Genomic DNA, 19,077 nt, shown 5'->3' with positions numbered 1-19,077 from the left:
TTTGGACTCTGTAGCTGCTTCTGTTGTCTCACAAACCCAACCATCCCCTTCATCCTGTGCCATGCCCCATTTACACATGCTGAACATGATCCTGAGTAAGAGCTCACAAGTCAGTGGGATCTCTGCACTAATCCCAGTTTGGTCGAAGTTCCACCAGCTCAGTTATTAGGCCAGCTACTAAAAATACAAAGGAATGAGACTACTTTCAGACTTAATGCATTAAGTCCGAAGTCTTCACGTTCTGAAGACCTTCAGTCTGAGGTCTTAAAGATGGGAAAGTGATTGGTATGAACAGGATATATTTTCGAAAGTAAGACTGAATTCATCTTTATATCAGATATAACGGAAAATAGGCAAAAGGGTAATTTTTCCCTGTCCTGCAGCCACGGAGAAGCACTGTTCTCAGGGAAGCTGGCTCTGCTCTTTCTGAAGAGAAGTGCTACCCTCTAGTGGGGCTGTCTGAGAAAAGCTTTTCTGAAACTTTTTCTCCATCTCAAGGCAGGAATCAACAGAGAGAGGCCAGACTTGGGCATACTTAATTTTTTTTTTTTTTTTTTAAATCAGCTGGCAAAAAAATATCCCTCAAGTCATTTGAGAACTCAGTTTTTGGGCCAGGCTGTGTCCTGCTGATGCCCACTACAGCTCAAGACAAATGCAAGAACAACTCCATGTTTTGAACCAAGAGGCTAGGAAAAAAAACCCAGAAAAGACCCACAAAAATCACCACCACTACACCCAAACACCTTAGTTTATCATACACATGTCCTGGGGTATGAATCCACCCAAGCAAACGTTCAACCGTTCATCACCAACCTGCTACGCCCAAGAGAGCTTGGCAAGGCAGCAGGCAGCTACTCGCGACCTAGTGATGTCCCAGCATTAACACGCTGACCACTACCACACTCTGTGAGCTCCTTGGAGAAGGGATAACAGAAGCAGGCTGCTCACATGTTTTATCCCCAAACTGTAGTTTCTGCCCTTTTCTTCTCCCCATTCATAGCTGACAGCAAACAAGCCACCTTTGTGCAGAGCGGTTGACACCTACCATATTCTCCGAAGACCAGGTACGTGTACTTCTTATGCTGCACGATCCAGGAGACAACTTTCACACCAAGCCAGATCAGCAGCATCCCCAGTGTGGCATCAAGGATGAAATTAATAAGGTAGCTAAGAGCAGAGGAAAATTCAGGTTTCAGTTGTGTTCTTAAGGTTTCAGTTGTGTTCTTAAGTAGTATTCAAAAGCTTTTATTTCATTATGGGAATCCATAGAAAACCCCCAAGACTTCAAAAATCCTCACTTAATAGTCCAGGCTCACTTCCTTTCTCTTTCATTGGATTTACCTAGAGCCTTACCAGCAATTTCTTAGTTTAAAAGCCTGTTCAGCAGAGAAGGGAGCAGGCTCCACGAACTCTCTAGCATTGCTCATTTAGTCATACAACGTTAAATACTTCCTGGGCTAGCCTTGCTTAAAAGTTACCTCAAAAAAGGAGGCTTTCCATTTGCAGCATCTTTTTTTCTTATTAGGATGAAATCCCAAGTTTCAGGGAAACAGAACTAAACATGTTTGGAATTTCATACAAGAAAATGGAAGCTTCTTGGACGCCACAGCTGCTCTGCAAACTGTGCAGCAGAAGAGGCAAAAAGTCCATTTTACTGAGCAGCTGCAAGAGGCTTCTATGAGCAGAGATGCAGACTGAGAGGCAGAAAGTCTTGGGAGAGGCAACAAGTCCTGACTCAACAGGAAGCATCCTGGGGTCCCCAGAAGCCTCCGGTTCAGGGTCCCCACTGCCGATCCAGGAGCTGAACTCATTCCCACCAGGAGATTTGGGCCTGATGGGTTTGCTCTGCAGCTTTGGATAGTTAAGCCTCGCTGGACAGAGTGCCAGAGGCAGGAGACCTGCAGGGACCTTCTGGCTATTGCAGGGTCCAAGCTCTAATCCAGGGCTTGGTATTTTAATGAACTCCAGAGACAAAAATATCACTCAGACTAATGTTTTCTGGCCAGTTTTCCATTATTGGAATATTTTCTGCCACATCAGGCCAGATTTCTACAGCGTGAAAAAAAATACAAAGCACAGAGCTACAGGAATTAACATTTCCTTTTCCAGAACTTGATACTGCCTCTGAATAAAGACGCTGAAAATAACAATCTGCTTTTGATATCCATTCTGAAAACATGACATTAAGTTTTTCTACATCCGAAGGCTCAGACTAGCTTATTACATTTTCCAGCTGCTGAAGTCGGAGTATTCCGATACAAGCATGAGGCTCTGGTGGTTCATGCTGGGCAGGACATGTAGCATATGAGCCTCAAAGCCCAGAGACAGGGCTTCAGAGTTTTAAGCTGCCTGGTTCAGGATGACAAGTCAGGCAGCACAGGGAAACGTAAAACGCACATTAAGGAAAAACACCTGAAAGGCACAGCATAAGCACAAAACTTCTTTGGTTGGTTGGTTTGTTGTGGGGTTTTTTGTCTGTTTGGTTTTTGGGTTGTTTGGGGTTTTTTTTGTTTTTTTCTTTTTTTTAAAAAAACAGTGTCTGTTTAAAAAACAACAATGAATCATATTAGAGATTATATTTAGTCCCAGCCAAACTTGTGTCTGTAAAGAAACATATCAAGGTGCAGTACTTTAATATATAAAAAGGAGTTGGGCCGGAAGGTTTTCAGCTGCATTTTGAAGCCTAGAGGAGTTTCTCAAAAAAGGATAAAGTTAATTCTGAAACTAAATTTGTAGCTGCAAAGTGGCTGGTCTGAAGTAAAGGTAGCACTTCTATGTTAAGTCTGAAATCTGGCTTAGAAAGCTCCTAAACAGGACTACGGGAATACATGTGGTAGGTGCAACTGAATATCCAAAAAAACCATCCTTACATTGGACAAAGGCCTTCACCCACACAGTTAGGAAAGCATTCTCAATACTGCTCCAAGACCGGCCAAATTGCAAAGTCTGGTGTGCAAACAAATGGCACATTTAACAGTTGCAATTGCATGGGGCACCACTGCGTTATTTACTGCAGCTTTTTGCCAGTATATTTCAAGGTGCTTTTAATCAACAACCCAGACCCTGAAAATAAGCTCAGCATGGTCTATCCCCACCTAGTACTTTAAAGGGATCAGTTTCCACTGTATATGACATTTTCCAACAGGCTTGCTTCCTCCTTTTACGGATGTAGGACATGAATGCAAGCACCTTGTGTACTTACAGAGAGCAAGGGTCCTCTTCAGTGAGATCCGACAAAAAAACATTGGCAAAGTGGATGAAGAGGGCACCTATTGCTTGCTTGGAGGTATCATAAAACCTGGAGAAAAAAAAAAGGCATAAAGATCTGTGCCCTGCAGCACCAGCAGCCCAGCAGTCACCCAAGCAAAGGCTCTGCATGGATCTGCTTTCCTGCAAGATACATTCCTGATGCCCAAGAAGTTGTGCGTGGTGAAAAAGGACAGTTTGGCTGACTCCAAATACTTGAGAAAAAAAAGATAGCACTTCAGCACGTAGCAGCTCAGTCTTGCAGATCTGCACCCGACGCTTGCTGCAGAGTTTTAGCCTGCAGTGAAGGGCAGTTCACTCCAGTGCCCAGCCCAGCCTCAGTTTCTCCAGCCAGCAGTAGGTGCAAGGAAGGTGTTCAGCTGCTTACGATTTTTGCACCGGTCCACAGGGAATTGGATTGAATTCCCAAATTATTTTAGAGGAAGAACCAAACTGAGAAGACTAAGAGGCTTTTCATCACTAACATTGGCTGGTAGCTCCATGCTGCCAAGCCAGCCTGGCTATACACTGAGCCCGCCCACACACCCACCTCTTGGCAGCCAGTAAATCCTACAATACAGAGATGCTTTGTAGAGGTGTCCGACGCTGACAGCAATACCCAGCTACCTTACATCAACATGCAGCTAAACGTGTTGCCTGGTCTATGCCTGAGCTGGGTTGGGAGACAAAGTGATTAATTGAACTTAAGAACAAAACTTGACCCTGTCTGGGAGACAGCCCATGTGCAGGTATGCCAGCAGACTGGAGGGGACCTTAACCTCTCGGTTCAGTCACCTACAATAAAACCAAGCTTTTCTGGAGGAGCTAGGCAGGGAATTTTACTTTTAGGGAGCACCAGCTACTTTATGGAGGTTTCCTTGGGAAGCAGCAGCAGAGCATTTCATTTAATGACTAAATACCATGCAGGATATTCAGAGGACCTAGAAGACTGTTCGTATAAGAGAAAAATAATATTACATATACATGGTCTTTTCAAGCTCCAAATTAAAAATCTCACCATATCCTCCAGGGACGCCTCTCTTCCTTTGGTTCCTTAAATCGTTTTACTGCAAAGAAAATTAGAGAGGTTACGTTAACCAGCAGAGCTGAACCGATATACGTGTGCAGTCTGTGCCAATCTTCAATGCAAAAGCAGTCCAAAAAATCTGGAGGGCCCTCAGCATTTGCCAGTCTAAAGCTGAGCAAAGCTGAAGGTCCTGGCTCCAAACTAACCAGAGACAATGCATGCATCCGCAGGTCAGAAGGATGAACAGAGGAGGTGTTTGGGAGGTAGGTGTGTGCTTCTGGCATCCTTCAGCAGCAGCATTTTCATGCCATGGGAAGTGAGCTGAGGGAAGCTAGGGAGGGTTCATCACTACTTACCAGCCCTAATAATTCTTTGAGGCAACTTGAAATTACGGTAGCAACAGTGAAACGATATGGCCCAAGAGTCTGTTAAGCTTTTGAGTCACAGAAGTGCAATAAAGCCATCTCCTCCTTGCAGCTAACAGGACCAGAGGACCTTCGAGGAACCAGGACCTTGCACATATCTCCAGCATAAAGGTACCAGCGTCAACTGCCAAAACCCTGCGAGCTGGCATGGCTCCAAGCTTGTGCCAGCTAGTATTAAAATATTATTTCATTACACAATATTTTGCATGCCCACTGGCTACCACTGCAGAGCAGTAGTCTGAGGCACGTGGCTTCAGTACCACCAACCATATGCCTTGAAAGAGATATTTGAAGCAACTCTTCCTTCCTTGAACACATTCAAGGTCAGGTTGGCCGGGGCTCTGAGCAACCTGATGTAATTGAAGATGTTCCTGCTCATTGCAGGGGGCTTGGACTAGATGACCTTTAAAGGTCCCTTCCAATCCAAAGCATTCTATGATTCTTTAAATGAAGTCCCTCTGGCCATAGACGAGTTTGCTCCTTGCAGCCCTTCATGTCTCTCCTCCTCCAAGGAGTCCTCTGGTGCTGTCCATCACAGTTGCTGCTCTGAGCTTTCTCTAGTTACTACCTAGAGATAACAGCAAGTTGGATTTTTACCTAGTTTTGCTCAGAGCAGGGTCTGAGCATTGCAGAAGCATCTCAAAGGGTCCCAGTTAGTTTGTCAGAGATTTGATGCTCTCCTTGGGTTCAAACAGCTTTTACATACGCAAATAGGAGCTGCTAATGGAAAAGTACCAAGTACCACATCCCACGCAGAAATCATTTTTAACTGTTTTGCTGTCACTCCAACTAGGAGCCCATTTTAGAAAGTACCAGCTACCAAACCAACTCTTCTCCCTTTAAACCTACAGGTACCAATGCTGTGGAACAAGCAGACCTGGAAGAGGCTTTTCCACTACGTTAGATTTATTAATTAGAAGGGAAAAAAAACAAAGTAAAGGGCATTCAGTAGCACTGTCTTGCTTTGTGGTAAGGTTGCTAACAGCTACACCTAGAGCTAGAGACATCATCATTACAGCTGCTGCCTCCAAACCTCAGGCAGACACAGAGGGTGCAGACCCCCAACCTCACCTTGGCTGCTGGAACCACTCTCCTCACCAGCACCAACGAGCCCAAGACGGAGAGTGGGTTAAATCTGCCACGATCAATTCCCAAACATGCTGCCAGCTTGAACAGGATTCAAAGTTAAAAATAATGAGCTGCAACATTTTTATTTTTTTGAGGGAAATGGAAAAAAATAATAATTCAGTGCATCCTCTCTAACTCGTGACAGTCCGGCCCGGGATGCGAGCAGAGCGGCTGCTTGGTGGTGCCATCTAGTGAAACCAGGAGCCTGAAAGCAGCAGGACACACGAGTATGAATCAATGTGCAATGTACAACCCTGTTTGAGAAACCACCCCAAGAGTACCTATCATAAGTACTAATCACCAAATCCTTCTATACATCCCAGGTGTGCCCGATACCAGGCAGATCACTGCAGTGAGTACTGAAGAGTACGCAGGCTGCAGAAGCCCAAATAGACCATCAGTTAATCTATTTTATCATCACTAAATCTTCACCCTTGGGAGCCCTGTAGCCTACTCTGCTCCTTTAAAAAGTAACCAAAAGCCAGAACAGACACACACCATCCCACTTGTCACAGCAATCCTTTCTTCATGGCCCCCCCCCCCCCCCCCAGCTACATGTAATCAGCCTTCAAATTTACAACCGAGAAAGGGACTTTTTCCACTGCTGACAGTTCTTGGCCCATGAGGACGCTTCCCAGGGCAACTTGGGGATATGAAGACAGGGACCCAGAGTGCCACAGATGAAAGCAAGGACAGAGCCACATGCTTCTGCCTGCTCTCCAGTGGGGTAAGGAGATGGACTTTTATAGATGCGAGTTTCCTGAGAGAGGAACAGGGCACAAGCAACACCTCTGGTCCATTTTAGATCACTAACACTGCTGATAAGGCCAGCACAGTTTTAAACACAACTTGGTATCCAGCTCTCTTTCCAGATTTACACTCCACCCGCTGGTTAGTCTTTCAGTTAATGAAACTGCAGAGAAGCTAGCAGCTTCTGTCCAAGTAAAAATTGTCCTTTTAGAGCCAGGAACTGATCTAATCCAGGCACACCACAGTAACTGGTCCCATGGGCATCCCATAAAATACCCACAAGGAATCTGAATGACTCAGGTTATAACCTGAAACAAGGCTTTTTCCTCCCCTGCTCGGTGGGGAAACACGCAGCTTTGACAGCACGACTCCACATACCAGAAGGCAAACCCACCTCCAAAAGCAGAGGCAGTGGCAGGCTCAGTAAAAGCTGGGAAGAAGCACCAAAACATTAGCTGGATACAGCTGATTTCCAAATAAAGGGCTCTTTGCCATTCTGCATCTAGACGGTAATTAGCTGATCTGTTTGGTCCAGCTGTACTTGAGCACTCAAGCCTGCCAGCTGGAGCCCTACCATCTGCCCCAAGGGACAGCCTGGGCTCATTCCCCTGGGAAATGCCTTCCTGGTCCAGCCTGGAAGGATGCAGGAACCTCCCTGCCAGGAACCTTGACACTTCAGAGGTACAACTTTGTACTACTTTTACTGGCAAGGTGACAGGGCTATATATGAAGAGATGATCCCCCTAACCTCAAGACTTCAGTCAGGCACATGCAGGGTTTTAAGTGCCACTCAAATCCACAGAAAACCAGCACTCCAATGACCTGATCCACTATCACCATAAAGAGTAACAAAGCAGCAGTCATGTCAAGTTACACCAGGCGTTGCTGCAGCAGTTTGTGTCCTATCCCTGTCCATAAAAAATGCCCGGTTTCCCTTTTCCAGCTGAATCCCACTACGAGATATCCCTGCAGGAATGAATTCCATCAGCACAAACAAGGTCTGTCATCACTCATGCCCTTCAAAGGGCCTTTTGCATTTCACCCACCCACAAGCAAGAGACCCATGGACCAACCAAGCTGTTTGAGTGGCCAGAAGTATTTAAACCGAACCTAATAAGCTTGCTCAGCTCATGGGGCAAAGAGCATGATGCTGCAGAGAAGCTGGTGGAGGGATCCGGAGGCCACCAGGCCAGCCAGCTGACCACTAGCCTGACCACGAGAGCACCAGGGATGATTTTCATTATCGTCTTAATGAGAAGTGACATGTTATGTATCCACAGCCACTCAGGCTAGAAATACAGTAATTCAGTGTGATAAGATGACAAGTAAGAGGTAAGAAGTTAATGGTGTGGTGCCTTGTTGAACACAGCTTGTCATGCCTCATTAGATTTAAGAGAGTTATCTGAGACTGTGTAATTATCAGAGACAGTAAAACTGTTGTATTAAAGATAAAAGCTAGTATTATAGAGAAATAATTAACTGCTTAATAGGGCATTTACTGTGCAGAGCTGCAGCAGGCTGTCTCCAAATTAAACCAGAAATCCAGCCAAGATTACCAGAGCTTAAATAGGCAGCAGAGTTGTTTGGTAGCTGTGACCCAGAGGTTAGGGGTGATGCTAAAGCCACATAAAAGTAGCACCAGGTCTTTGAAAACTCAAGGAACTGACGAAGTCCTCTTTGAAGCAGCACGGCTTCTTTTGTGTTTTGGGAGCACAGGAGAGCTCTGGAGCAACAAGCCGAGCAGCAACTGCAGAGTGTCCCTCTCCTCTTCCAAGCCCTGCAAAGAGCCGAGCCAAGCCATGGCATGCACAGCCACAGGCTCAGCTGGCTGCGGTTGGAGAAAGGCTGAAGTCTGCTTTGCTCTTCTCAAAATGTGTCTCCACTCACTGGGGTCAACTCGGTTTTCCACTAGCTGTAGGCATGGGTTTGCTACCATGGCTCAGACAGATCAGTCCACCCTTAAGATTTATTTTAAGAAAAGTTGTGCGTGCTTATGCGTGCATCAAGCAAACAAGAAAAATGTGATATTTAAGTTCTAGCACCTATAACCAATTAAAAATTGAGTTTAGTGCACACAGAGCTGCACAAGACGGGAGAGAACCCCCATCCAACTAAATTAAAAATGAGACTAGCATGTACTGGGTCTACACCAGCAGACAACAGGAATTTGTCTTCCCAACAGCACTACCAGCCATAGAACTGATTATTTTAACTCTGCTTCCCTTCTCAGCTTTGCCCATTTGTAGGGCAAGTTGGCTTTCGCAAGGAAGCAATGTTACTGCACATCTCCATAGCCAAGTGATCTTCCCAAACGGCCAGATACCTGCAAGCCCGGTTAGGGCAGCAGTCTGGACCACACCACAGGCCAGGAAAGCACAGGACCCCCGGCTTTCTGGCATACGTTTGCTCCTCATGGACCCACATGCTAGTCACTGCTTTTAAGTCTTTGCAAGCATGCTATACACACACACTAAGGACTCCTGATCTCACTTTGTGCAGTAGAAATGCGACAGCTTTGCCTGCCCTAGACACATATAGTTCCCTGAAGTTACCCGAGTCTGTAGCAATGCTGTTCCACAGTCTATTTTTTTAAACAAATTCCCTGCTCAATTAAGACAAGGACAGCAGCAACCACCCAATTCCCTCATGCCCTTCCTCACTCCATTCATGGGGGAGCACTGCTGCATCCTCCCTGCATCCCCCATTGACCCCACGCTGCATTCGCACAGCTCCGCTGCAGATGTGTGCATCAGCACAGGTGCCTTTTACCCCTCTTGGAAATAAAACCCCTAATTTAGGCAGAATTAGCTGCAGTAGCAACTACCTGCTGATTAGCAAAACAGGGTATTAAGTCAGGTTTCTACAAAATTAAAGGGGGAAACCTGTTTCCCTAGGAGAAGCTTAGGTATGCTTGGCTGAGAGTCAGACCATCTCCTTGATAAATCTTACTGCAATCAGCCAAAGAATTCAAAAGTTGAGGTTTGGAAGGAAGATGTCAACTCAACAGACAAAGCTTTTAGGACTTGATTTACTGGAGACACAAGCCTGACCCCACTGAGCTCAGCGACAGGCCCCAGAGAATGAATACTGAAAATGAACCTGATATTAAAAGCACTCAGAGAAAGCGCTGCAGCATTAATACACTTAAATTGTAAATGGTCCACCAAAAATAAAGGCTGCAATGCCCAGAACTGGTTATGCTGTCACCTGCTTTTAAGAGAGGAGCTAGCTAAATTGCCTACTGTAAAGCCCATCTTTGAGGCAACGTCACACTAGCAAGGGGGTCGGGACTTTATTTCTGGCCTTTGCAGAAGAGGACTCAGAGCTACTGTACCAGGGAGGAAACAGAGGCTCTCCCCCCACCCAGCCCCTGTGTTATTTATAGGCAGCATAGTCTCCAATAACACATTTCAACCTATTTTGAAGGACACACCCTTTCCCAGGCTTTTTCCAAGCCCCGGGCAGGAAAGAAGCCAACATGCAGGATACAGAGGCCAAAACCCTGGGGTCTGCACTATTCTTAGCCTGAGCACGCAGCTACTCAGAGAGCTCAACCCGAGACACAATGGGAGGAAGCAGCAGCCACTGTTTGCAGAGAGCAGCCAACACGCTGCTTGCAAGGCAAGCGCGTGCCCGAGCTGGAAAGGCTCAAAACGCTTACAATCCATCAGCTCAGGGAGCAGCAGAAGTCCTATCAATGGTTTGAGGAGACAGATTGCTACTGACTTACGTCCTCGAGTCTGCACGAGATGTATTTAGCCATTCCCTCCCAAATACCCTTGTACCAATGCTTCAGGAATGTAAGCACCTGTAGCAAAACTGGCAGAGGGGATACTTCAAGGAAGGAATAGGAATGGAGGATATTTTCTAGGTTATCTCTGGGTCTGCAAGACACGAGGCAGCAGGGAAGTACATAGATTGAGCTAGCTCATACTGAAGATATCCAACTATTGCTGGGCCATTCTACAGCATCTTTCAGGGAAGAAGAGTTTATTCTAGGTTCGAGTGCTCTGACCTGCAAGAGGAACGTGCACGGACAGCAGGCACTCAGGAAGCTGCTGGTGGAGCAATGGCCCTATGCAAAGTCCTGCACGATGCTGCACACTGGAGCTCCCAGCCTGATGCAGGTGGACCACAAGAAATAGTTCTGCTTTTTCCTAACCCAAAAAAAAAAAAAGAAGACTTGGACATCTTTCCTCCCTGAGTTCTCACCTAACAGCTGCTCCTCTTCCTTTTGTTGTGAAGTTCCTGATGTTGTTTAGCCCATCTATTCCTATTCCCCATACAAAGCCAGAGTCACCTGCAGGTCCAGTGCAGGGGAAGCTCTGGAACCCACAGAGCAGCACCACCTCCCCATCATCCACCCTGCAGACACATGCCAAGAGCCTCAGCTGGAGCATTCACCCATCTGGGGACCCTAACTGCCCAAATGAAGGCCTCACAGTACTTTGGTATGGTTCTCAGTTTTAACCTCTACCCTGTAGATCTTGTTTCTATGTGGATTTTTACAGCTGTCACTACAGCCAAGTGCCAGGTGGTCATAAACCATAGCTTTCAGACAACAAGCATTAGTCATGCTTTGCACATTGAGAATAGAGCACATTATTCTTATAATCTTATAGAAGACCTGGACTGGGCTCTAGCTCAAACACAGAGTGTGTTTAACTCTGTCCTAAGGGAGGCAGTAGTCAATCTCTCCACATAAAGCATCACTACATTTCAGGTCAGTGCCTTGAAAAATGGGTTTTAAATAGGGAACGCTGTATCTTAAGGCCATAAGATTCAAGATCATCAAGAGAACAACACCTGAAGAATGAAGTGATGCAACTGGGCTGGTAGTTATCATTCAAGTCTGTCTGCCATACAGCTCTCACAAATGCTGTTAAAAAAAAAAAGACAGCTGGAAGTTTAACAGACTCCTCCCCAAAAAACTTGCTCCATCCCTTAATTACAGAAGACTAGCTTCCCTGTGAAGTTTCTTTTACAGAGTTAAAAGTCACCTATAATATCAACTGTCTACTATCTGTTGCAGAACCAATTCAGCAAGGTGTAAGGTGCTTCTCAGCCCTCAGGTTACAGATAACTTTCCATGCAGTTCTAGTTTGCCAGCTCATTTCTCAGCTCACTCAACCCATTTGTTCCTTCAGAAACTAGGAATCTCACAATCTTCATTCAGCATGCAGCTTTCACTGCTCGCTTTAGCTGTTCAAAAGGCGACTTCCAAGAAGAGGTCAACGTAGTCAACAGCCGAAATTCAGAAGCTTTGTAGAAAGCTGCGTTCAGCTTGATGAAGCACATCAAGTGCTGCACAGACCTTCCAGCTTACAAAGCACAACGTGCGTTTTCAAGCTCAGCCACTTTTCAGATGTACTGGAGCAGAAAAAAAACATCTTGAGAGTCCTGCCATATGTAGCTTTTTGCTTAACCCACAAACCTACATGTAAATTGCTACTGCAGTCCGCAAAGCCCTGTGCTTCACACCTCCAGAGACACAGTTAACCTTTGTGGTTTTGTTTTTCCCTAGAGGGAAAAGCACCTGCAGTGGTGAAGCTGCCATTTAAATAGACGTGTGTGAATAATCAAAATCAAACACAGTTACACATTTGTGTTAGAGGAAGCAAAGTCAGTGGAGCCTGTCTTGGGCACAGTAAGCCTATAGTGCTCTTGTGTCCTGGGCAAATTTATTTCAAACCAGAATGGAAGTTTGGACAGATCAAGTGCTCTACCATTTATTTCTTTTCTTTCCACCCACTCTGATGAAGTATTTTCAGTGTAAAAGTCAAAACATGACACAGAAAGCACTCAGGATAATTTTGAAGTACCAAAACAGTGCAGCAATTCAAACTATGTATAGCAACAAGCCTGAACTTGGCAATGAGCGGGGCCATCTTCAACTAGATCAGGTTGCTCAGAGCCCCGGCCAACCTGACCTTGAACGTTTCCAGTGATGGGGCATCTACCACCTCTCTGGGCAACCTGTGCCAGTGCCTCACCACCCTCATTGTAAAAAATTTCTTCCTTAGATGTAGTCTAAATCTCCTTTCTTTTAGTTTAAAACCATTACCCCTTGTCCTATCACTACAGGGCCTACTAAAAAGTCACAAAAGGTTGCTTAAGTTCGATTTATCTAATGGAGATGCGTACCGTGGCTTTCACCAATCCCTCTCAAAGTTCAGACACTTCCATACACTAGGATGCTGTTTCCCATTTTCACTAACCAATTGCCCACCATCCTGGAGAAAAATGCACTGGAAGGTCAGCTGGTAAGTCCACAGGGACCAGGAAAATACCAGCAGCGGGGTGATACTTCTGTTCTTTACCATGGATTTTCCACCAGTCAAGAGACACCGCTTCTTTTACAGTCAATCGGGCAAACTCCTGTTCTGCAGCCCTGCCTCAGGACAAGCTACTTGGGCCAGAGTATAAAACATCACCCTGCTTGCTAACAGCACATCTCCACCACCAAGCCCTGCCTGGGGGTCAGCACCAGGGTCCCTACCGCAAACAGCTCTGCCTTCTTCGGCTAAGCTCAAGGCAATATGTGCTGGAAGAATGCAATCCAGCAGTGATATGCAAGAGGAGATAAAGGGACACTGCTGTCACATTAGGCAGGATCAAGGTATTTTCAAAAGTCAAGCTGAAAACCAGGTTTCAATGTGTGAAGAAGGCTATGGAGCTCAGTCGAGTTCAGCTCTCCCTGCCTGGCAGCATGCACTCTCTCCAAGAGCTAAGTCTATTTTGACACCTGCAGCACAAGTGCTACTACTAAACCTCATTCAGGAGCTCAGAGGGCTGCCAAGACAGTTTCAGGAACAGCAGAAGCTGGAAGAGAAATAAATGTTCTTAGATGTCCTCCACGCTGTTTGTGGTGGGGTAGAACACAAGTACACGAGCGCCGAGGAAAGCTTTTTCCAGTCACAATGGAGAAAGAGATCCTTTAACTCCCAAAATCTGTTTCTTGTGCGCTCCAGTTAATCCACAAGGGTGGCTATGGCTAGAATTTCTACACAAGATCTCCCCCCATTTTAAAGGGTTTTGCTGTCCAGGTTGCAAACCTGGACAAGTTTTGCTAGTCTACAACCCCTTCCTCAAAAAAAAAAAAGTTTTAAACTTAAATAGCAGCAACCCCAAATCACACCCAGTATCTGCAGCTGACATAACTGCAACATGCTTTCTCCACTCAGCTAAGTGATGATCAAGGCAAAGCATTAAAAACTACTTCAGATGGGATTGTACAATTATCCACACTCCTCCATGTCATGGCCTCCCTAAGGGCAAGTTCTTGCAGAGGAAACTGGCTTGCCACATGCACGCAGCTGCTAGGCTTTACTGCCTCTTCTTTCAAGTATATCTTAGTTCTTGTAGCAAGTGTCCTTACAGCCAAAGTGCCTCCAAAGCCACTGCAGGCAGGTGGGAAGGACAACAAACCACTCATTTCATTACCAAATGGGGTAGAGTTGCACCCAGAGCAAGCTCTGGGCCACACTGCAATTAGGCTTGACTACGACTTTAAAGACCTTCTTGCTGGAAAAGCAAGAGAGTATTTGTAGGCTCAAAGGAATTCTGTCATCACTATTGCTCATAGTAGTTGGCCAGACTAATAAAACCACACTAAACAGCTTTCCTGACTCCCTACCAAGGCTGGGTATCATTTACTTCTGGGTCCTGTTTTCACCACATGAAGGACCCATTTCATGTACCCCACAGCAATGGGGAGCAGCCATCCCACTCATCCCATTACAGGGAAACAAGTATTCCCTCTGCTGCCCAAGAACTTTTGGTCTAAACTGACCTTTTTTGTAGCCTTTGCAACAGGCTAAAATGGCCTCAAGAAAACTAGCGGGCTGTTGTAGTAAAGTTTGAAACCATAGGTGACAGCTCCATTTTGCCACTATATTCTCTTCCAAGGTTGCATACAAGCTGTGTTTCCTACAACCCAGACATGCACCGGATAGAGAGCATCAATTCAGACAATCATGGAAAACTGTCTCGCTCCATTGTGTTCTCCTACCAGGTTGGCAGCAGACAATCGTTCCACGGCCCCATGAGACAGAAATTCAAGGACACAAACTCTTCTGATAACAACACACAAACTTACCCTTCCTGCAATGGGCCATACTTGGGACCCACATTCTGGATGTACACTCTGCGAGCACATCCCATGCACGCACACCTGCAAAACTTTGCAGAACACCACATTATTGTTAGTCCGAGTTCTTCTAGATGTTTTCAAGTGCTCTGAACAGTATCTGCACAATTTGGGAATCTTATCTGTTCCAATTCAGGTTCTCCTGTAGCTAAGCTGAGCTGGTACTTTAAAGTAGAAGGAATGCAAAAGGCATTGGCTTGGGTTCACACAGGAATTCAGACAGTCCACTCATTCACCTGTAAGACCAAGCAAGCTGGCCTGCAACATCCCATTAAAGCAGAAGTCACAGACATACAAACGACAGAAATACACACCCAGGAATGGCACAGTACTGAAGGAAGAAGTATCAGAGAAGGGCTGACAATGACTCCAGCGACAGCAGTGTCCCAAGATCTAGATGAGGTCCCATCCAGCTGGGACCGCCCAACCTGATGCTCAGCTGGATGAAGATGCAAATCAAGGTTCTCAGGAACCTTTTTGACTCCGCACACACATCACCACCAGCTCAAGAGGTTGCCATACCTTCCAGCTGCTGGTACCTCTTCCTCCCCAGAAGGCTGCCAACTGAACTGGCCACATGAATACCCCAAAAGCTGCTTCAAAGCAAGTTTACCTTACCATGAAGTCGTTGGTAAGCCCACTACAAGCATCCTGGGTTAGAAGTCTGCACACAAACAGCCCCAACGGCAGTTCTGAGAAAGCCTCCAGCTGGAAATGTGTGAATGGGGCACAGATAAGAAACAGCTGGGGTGAATTAGGGACCACCAGCCCAGCTGCAGCCAGAGGAGGTGCTGCGGTTGAGATCCCAGGGCTGTAAACACATCTGCTTTTGGGGTCCCTGCCAGCAGTTTCCTCCACCGCTTTAGTCACTGAGCAGATTCACAACAAAACCGCATAGGATCAGCTTTCAGTTTCTCCTCATTAATCAAGAGGTTGTTAATGGTCAAGGAAATATTAGCCCTTGCACCAGGGGGAGGACAACAGTGGGCCCAACACTGATGATTTGCTAGCAGGGGTTACGTAGCCTTCATCCACAGGAGTATTTTGATAAGATTAACTGATGTCCTTGATTTTATGGGACACCCCATAGAGTTTATGGGACTATTAACCCGAACGTGCACATCGCTGAGGGGAACAGACACACAAAATTAATCTGTTGTTACTGTCAATATTTGGTGAAACACAAGAAGAAGTGAAGTGTTGCAACTGGGCTACTCCAGCTAGAAAAAGGTATCCGTTATCACAGGAACAACTTGTTGCAGTTTTCCCTGGCAGCTTGGCATTAACCGCAGCGCTGGAGCCTTTGAAAGTGGTTTCCAGAAGGCGGAGAGGGGCAAGGGAGCCTCAAAAATCTGCAGCTACTTCGCCAGAAAACTTGAAGTTTTAGTTCACCGTCACCACAGGCTTTTAAACAAGGAAAACAGATCGAGTTCTGGCATGTTATACAGCTTGTGTTAAACCACTTAACCCAAAAGAGAAGCAATGCGCATGTTGCTCCCAGTAAAATGCAGCTGCAGCACAAAGCAACAGTAAATTTTCTCGGGTCTTCCAGTATTAGTGTCCCCCACCTTTTCTTGCTACTCAGCTGCTTTCTCTCACTACCACCCCTTCACGGTAATCAGCAAAACACATTCTCTCAGTAACCTCCTTTCTCCAGCCTCTCGAGCCCTAAAACTTCAGGGTTTAAGCCAAGTTAAACAAAACAGCATCACAAATCAATTAAGGGCACTATTACTCTAATCAAGCAGCAATATATCTGCCACCCACCCTATTTGTGTTATAGCTGCTTCTTCCTTGCAAACCATCGGGTTACGCCATTAGTTTTCACCCTTCATTAAAATTTTCTAAGTGACTGAGTAATCGCTCACGCAAGCAGAGTCAATCTTTACAGATTATAGCTGCAAGTTCGTGGTGCTTCATTACCAGCAGATTAAGGCTCAGAACAAGAGTTTCAAGAACAAGCATCTGCCGCCTTAACTGCCAGCTCACTACAGCTGCCGCAGCCACAAACTACCGCGCTCCCCACCGCCTTAAATCCTACAGGTAGACAACGCAAAACTTGGTGCTCGTAAATAAAGGGGGACCCAAACCCGCGAGCAGCGTTGGCCAGAGCCCGGCGAAGGTAAAGACGGTCCCCGCCGGCCACCCCCGCGGGCAGGGGGATGCCAGCCCCCCCGAGCGTCCCCCGGGACTCACGCATGAGGGTGCTGAAGGCGCAGAGGGCCAGCAGCGCCTGCAGCAACACGCCGAAGCGGCCCAGCAGCGCGCCGCTGCCGCAGCCGTGCGCCGGGCGGGGGGCGGCCATGGCGGGCGCGGAGCGGAGCGGAGCGGTCCGGAGCGGAGCGGCCCCGCCGCCCACAAAGGCGGCCCCGAGCCGCCACCGCCCCCCGCCGGCGGCGGCCACACCCGGGGGCGGGAGCGGGGGCGGGCGGGGCGGGGGTGGGCCTGGCTGGGATGGCGGTGGGGATGGCGATGGAGGGAGATGGGGATGGGGCTGGGGGTGGACATGGCGATGGGGGTGGGGATGGGGATGGGGATGGAGAGGGAGATGGGGATGGGGATGGGGATGGGGATGGGGGTGGACATGGTGATGGGGGTGGGGATGGGGATGGGGATGGAGAGGGAGATGGGGATGGGGCTGGGGGTGGACATGGCGATGGGGGTGAGGATGGGGATGGAGAGGGAGATGGGGATGGGGATGGGGGTGGACATGGCGATGGGGATGGGGATGGAGAGGGAGATGGGGATGGGGATGGAGAGGGAGATGGGGATGGGGATGGGGCTGGGGGTGGACATGGCGATGGGGGTGGGGATGGGGATGGAGAGGGAGATGGGGATGGGGATGGGGGTGGACATGGCGATGGGGGTGGGGATGGGGATGGGGATGGAGAGGGAGATGGGGATGGGGCTGGGGGTGGACATGGCGATGGGGGTGAGGATGGGGATGGAGAGGGAGATGGGGATGGGGATTGGGGTGGACATGGCGATGGAGATGGGGATGGAGAGGGAGATGGGGATGGGGATGGAGAGGGAGATGGGGATGGGGCTGGGGGTGGACATGGCGATGGGGGTGGGGATGGGGATGGGGATGGGGATGGAGAGGGAGATGGGGATGGGGATGGGGGTGGACATGGCGATGGAGATGGGGATGGAGAGGGAGATGGGGATGGAGAGGGAGATGGGGATGGGGATGGAGAGGGAGATGGGGATGGGGATGGGGCTGGGGGTGGACATGGCGATGGGGGTGGGGATGGGGATGGAGAGGGAGATGGGGATGGGGATGAGGGGTGGACATGGCGATGGGGGTGGGGATGGGGATGGGGATGGAGAGGGAGATGGGGATGGGGCTGGGGGTGGACATGGCGATGGGGGTGGGGATGGGGATGGAGAGGGAGATGGGGATGGGGGTGGACATGGAGATGGGGATGGGGTTGGGGATGGCGGTGGGGATGAGGGTGGGGATGGGGGTAGGGATGGAGATGGGGATGGGGATGGAGAGGGAGAGGGAGATGGGGATGGGGTTTGGGTTGGACATGGCAATGGGGATGGGGGTGGGGATGGCAATGGGGATGGCGATGGAGAGGGAGATGGGGATGGGGATGGGGGTGGACATGGCGATGGGGGTGGGGATGGGGATGGAGAGGGAGATGGGGATGGGGGTGGACATGGCGATGGGGGTGGGGATGGGGATGGGGATGGAGAGGGGGATGGCGATGGGGATGGGATGGGGTTGGGGTTGGACATGGGGATGGGGATGGAGAGGGAGATGGGGATGGAGAGGGAGATGGGGATGGAGAGGGAGATGGGGATGGAGAGGGAGATGGGGATGGGGATGGAGAGGGAGAGGGAGATGGGGATGGGGATGGGGTTGGGGTTGGACATGGCGATGGGGATGGGATGGGGTTGGGGTTGGACATGGAGATGGGGATGGGGATGGCGATGGGGTTGGAGAGGGAGAGGGGGATGGAGATGGGGATTGGGATGGAGATGGGGAGAGGTATGGAGATGGAGATAGCGGGTCCCAATAGGAACTGGGGTGCTGGGTTGGGGAAGTCATGGTGAGGTTTGAGGTGCTGGGTTGGGGGACTCCCAGTGGGGATAGGGGTGCTGGGCTAGGTGGGTAGGGGTCCTGTCAGGGTTTGAGATGTTGGGCTAGGGGAGTTCCAAGAGGTGTTTGGGGTGCCAGGATGGGGAGGTCCTGGCAGGGTTTGGGGTGCTCAGGCTGGAGAGGTCCTGGCAATGTTTGGGATGCTGGGCAGGGGAGGCCTAGCAGGGTTTGGGGTGTCAGGGGGTCTCAGTGGTGTTTGGGGTGCCAGGCTGGGGGACATCCTGGTGAGGTTTAGGGTGCTGGG

The 19,077-nt window shown here is 48.4% G+C and overlaps 1 protein-coding gene across 1 annotated transcript in view; it reads right to left on the bottom strand.

Moving 5' to 3' along the window:
- Window positions 1-17,044, bottom strand: part of LOC140653562 (store-operated calcium entry regulator STIMATE-like) — a 36,053-nt gene extending 19,009 nt beyond the window's left edge. Inside the window, 4 exon segments of the mRNA XM_072865816.1 lie at window positions 1,046-1,167; window positions 3,203-3,298; window positions 4,265-4,313; window positions 16,922-17,044. Of these exon segments, the coding sequence (XP_072721917.1) occupies window positions 1,046-1,167; window positions 3,203-3,298; window positions 4,265-4,313; window positions 16,922-17,030 (376 nt within the window). The 5' untranslated portion in view covers window positions 17,031-17,044.
- Window positions 17,045-19,077: the final 2,033 nt, after the last annotated feature.

This window comes from Ciconia boyciana, chromosome 1, assembly GCF_034638445.1.
Source record: "Ciconia boyciana chromosome 1, ASM3463844v1, whole genome shotgun sequence".
Lineage (NCBI taxonomy): Eukaryota > Metazoa > Chordata > Aves > Ciconiiformes > Ciconiidae > Ciconia > Ciconia boyciana.
This window is presented reverse-complemented; position numbering and strand designations above follow the sequence as displayed.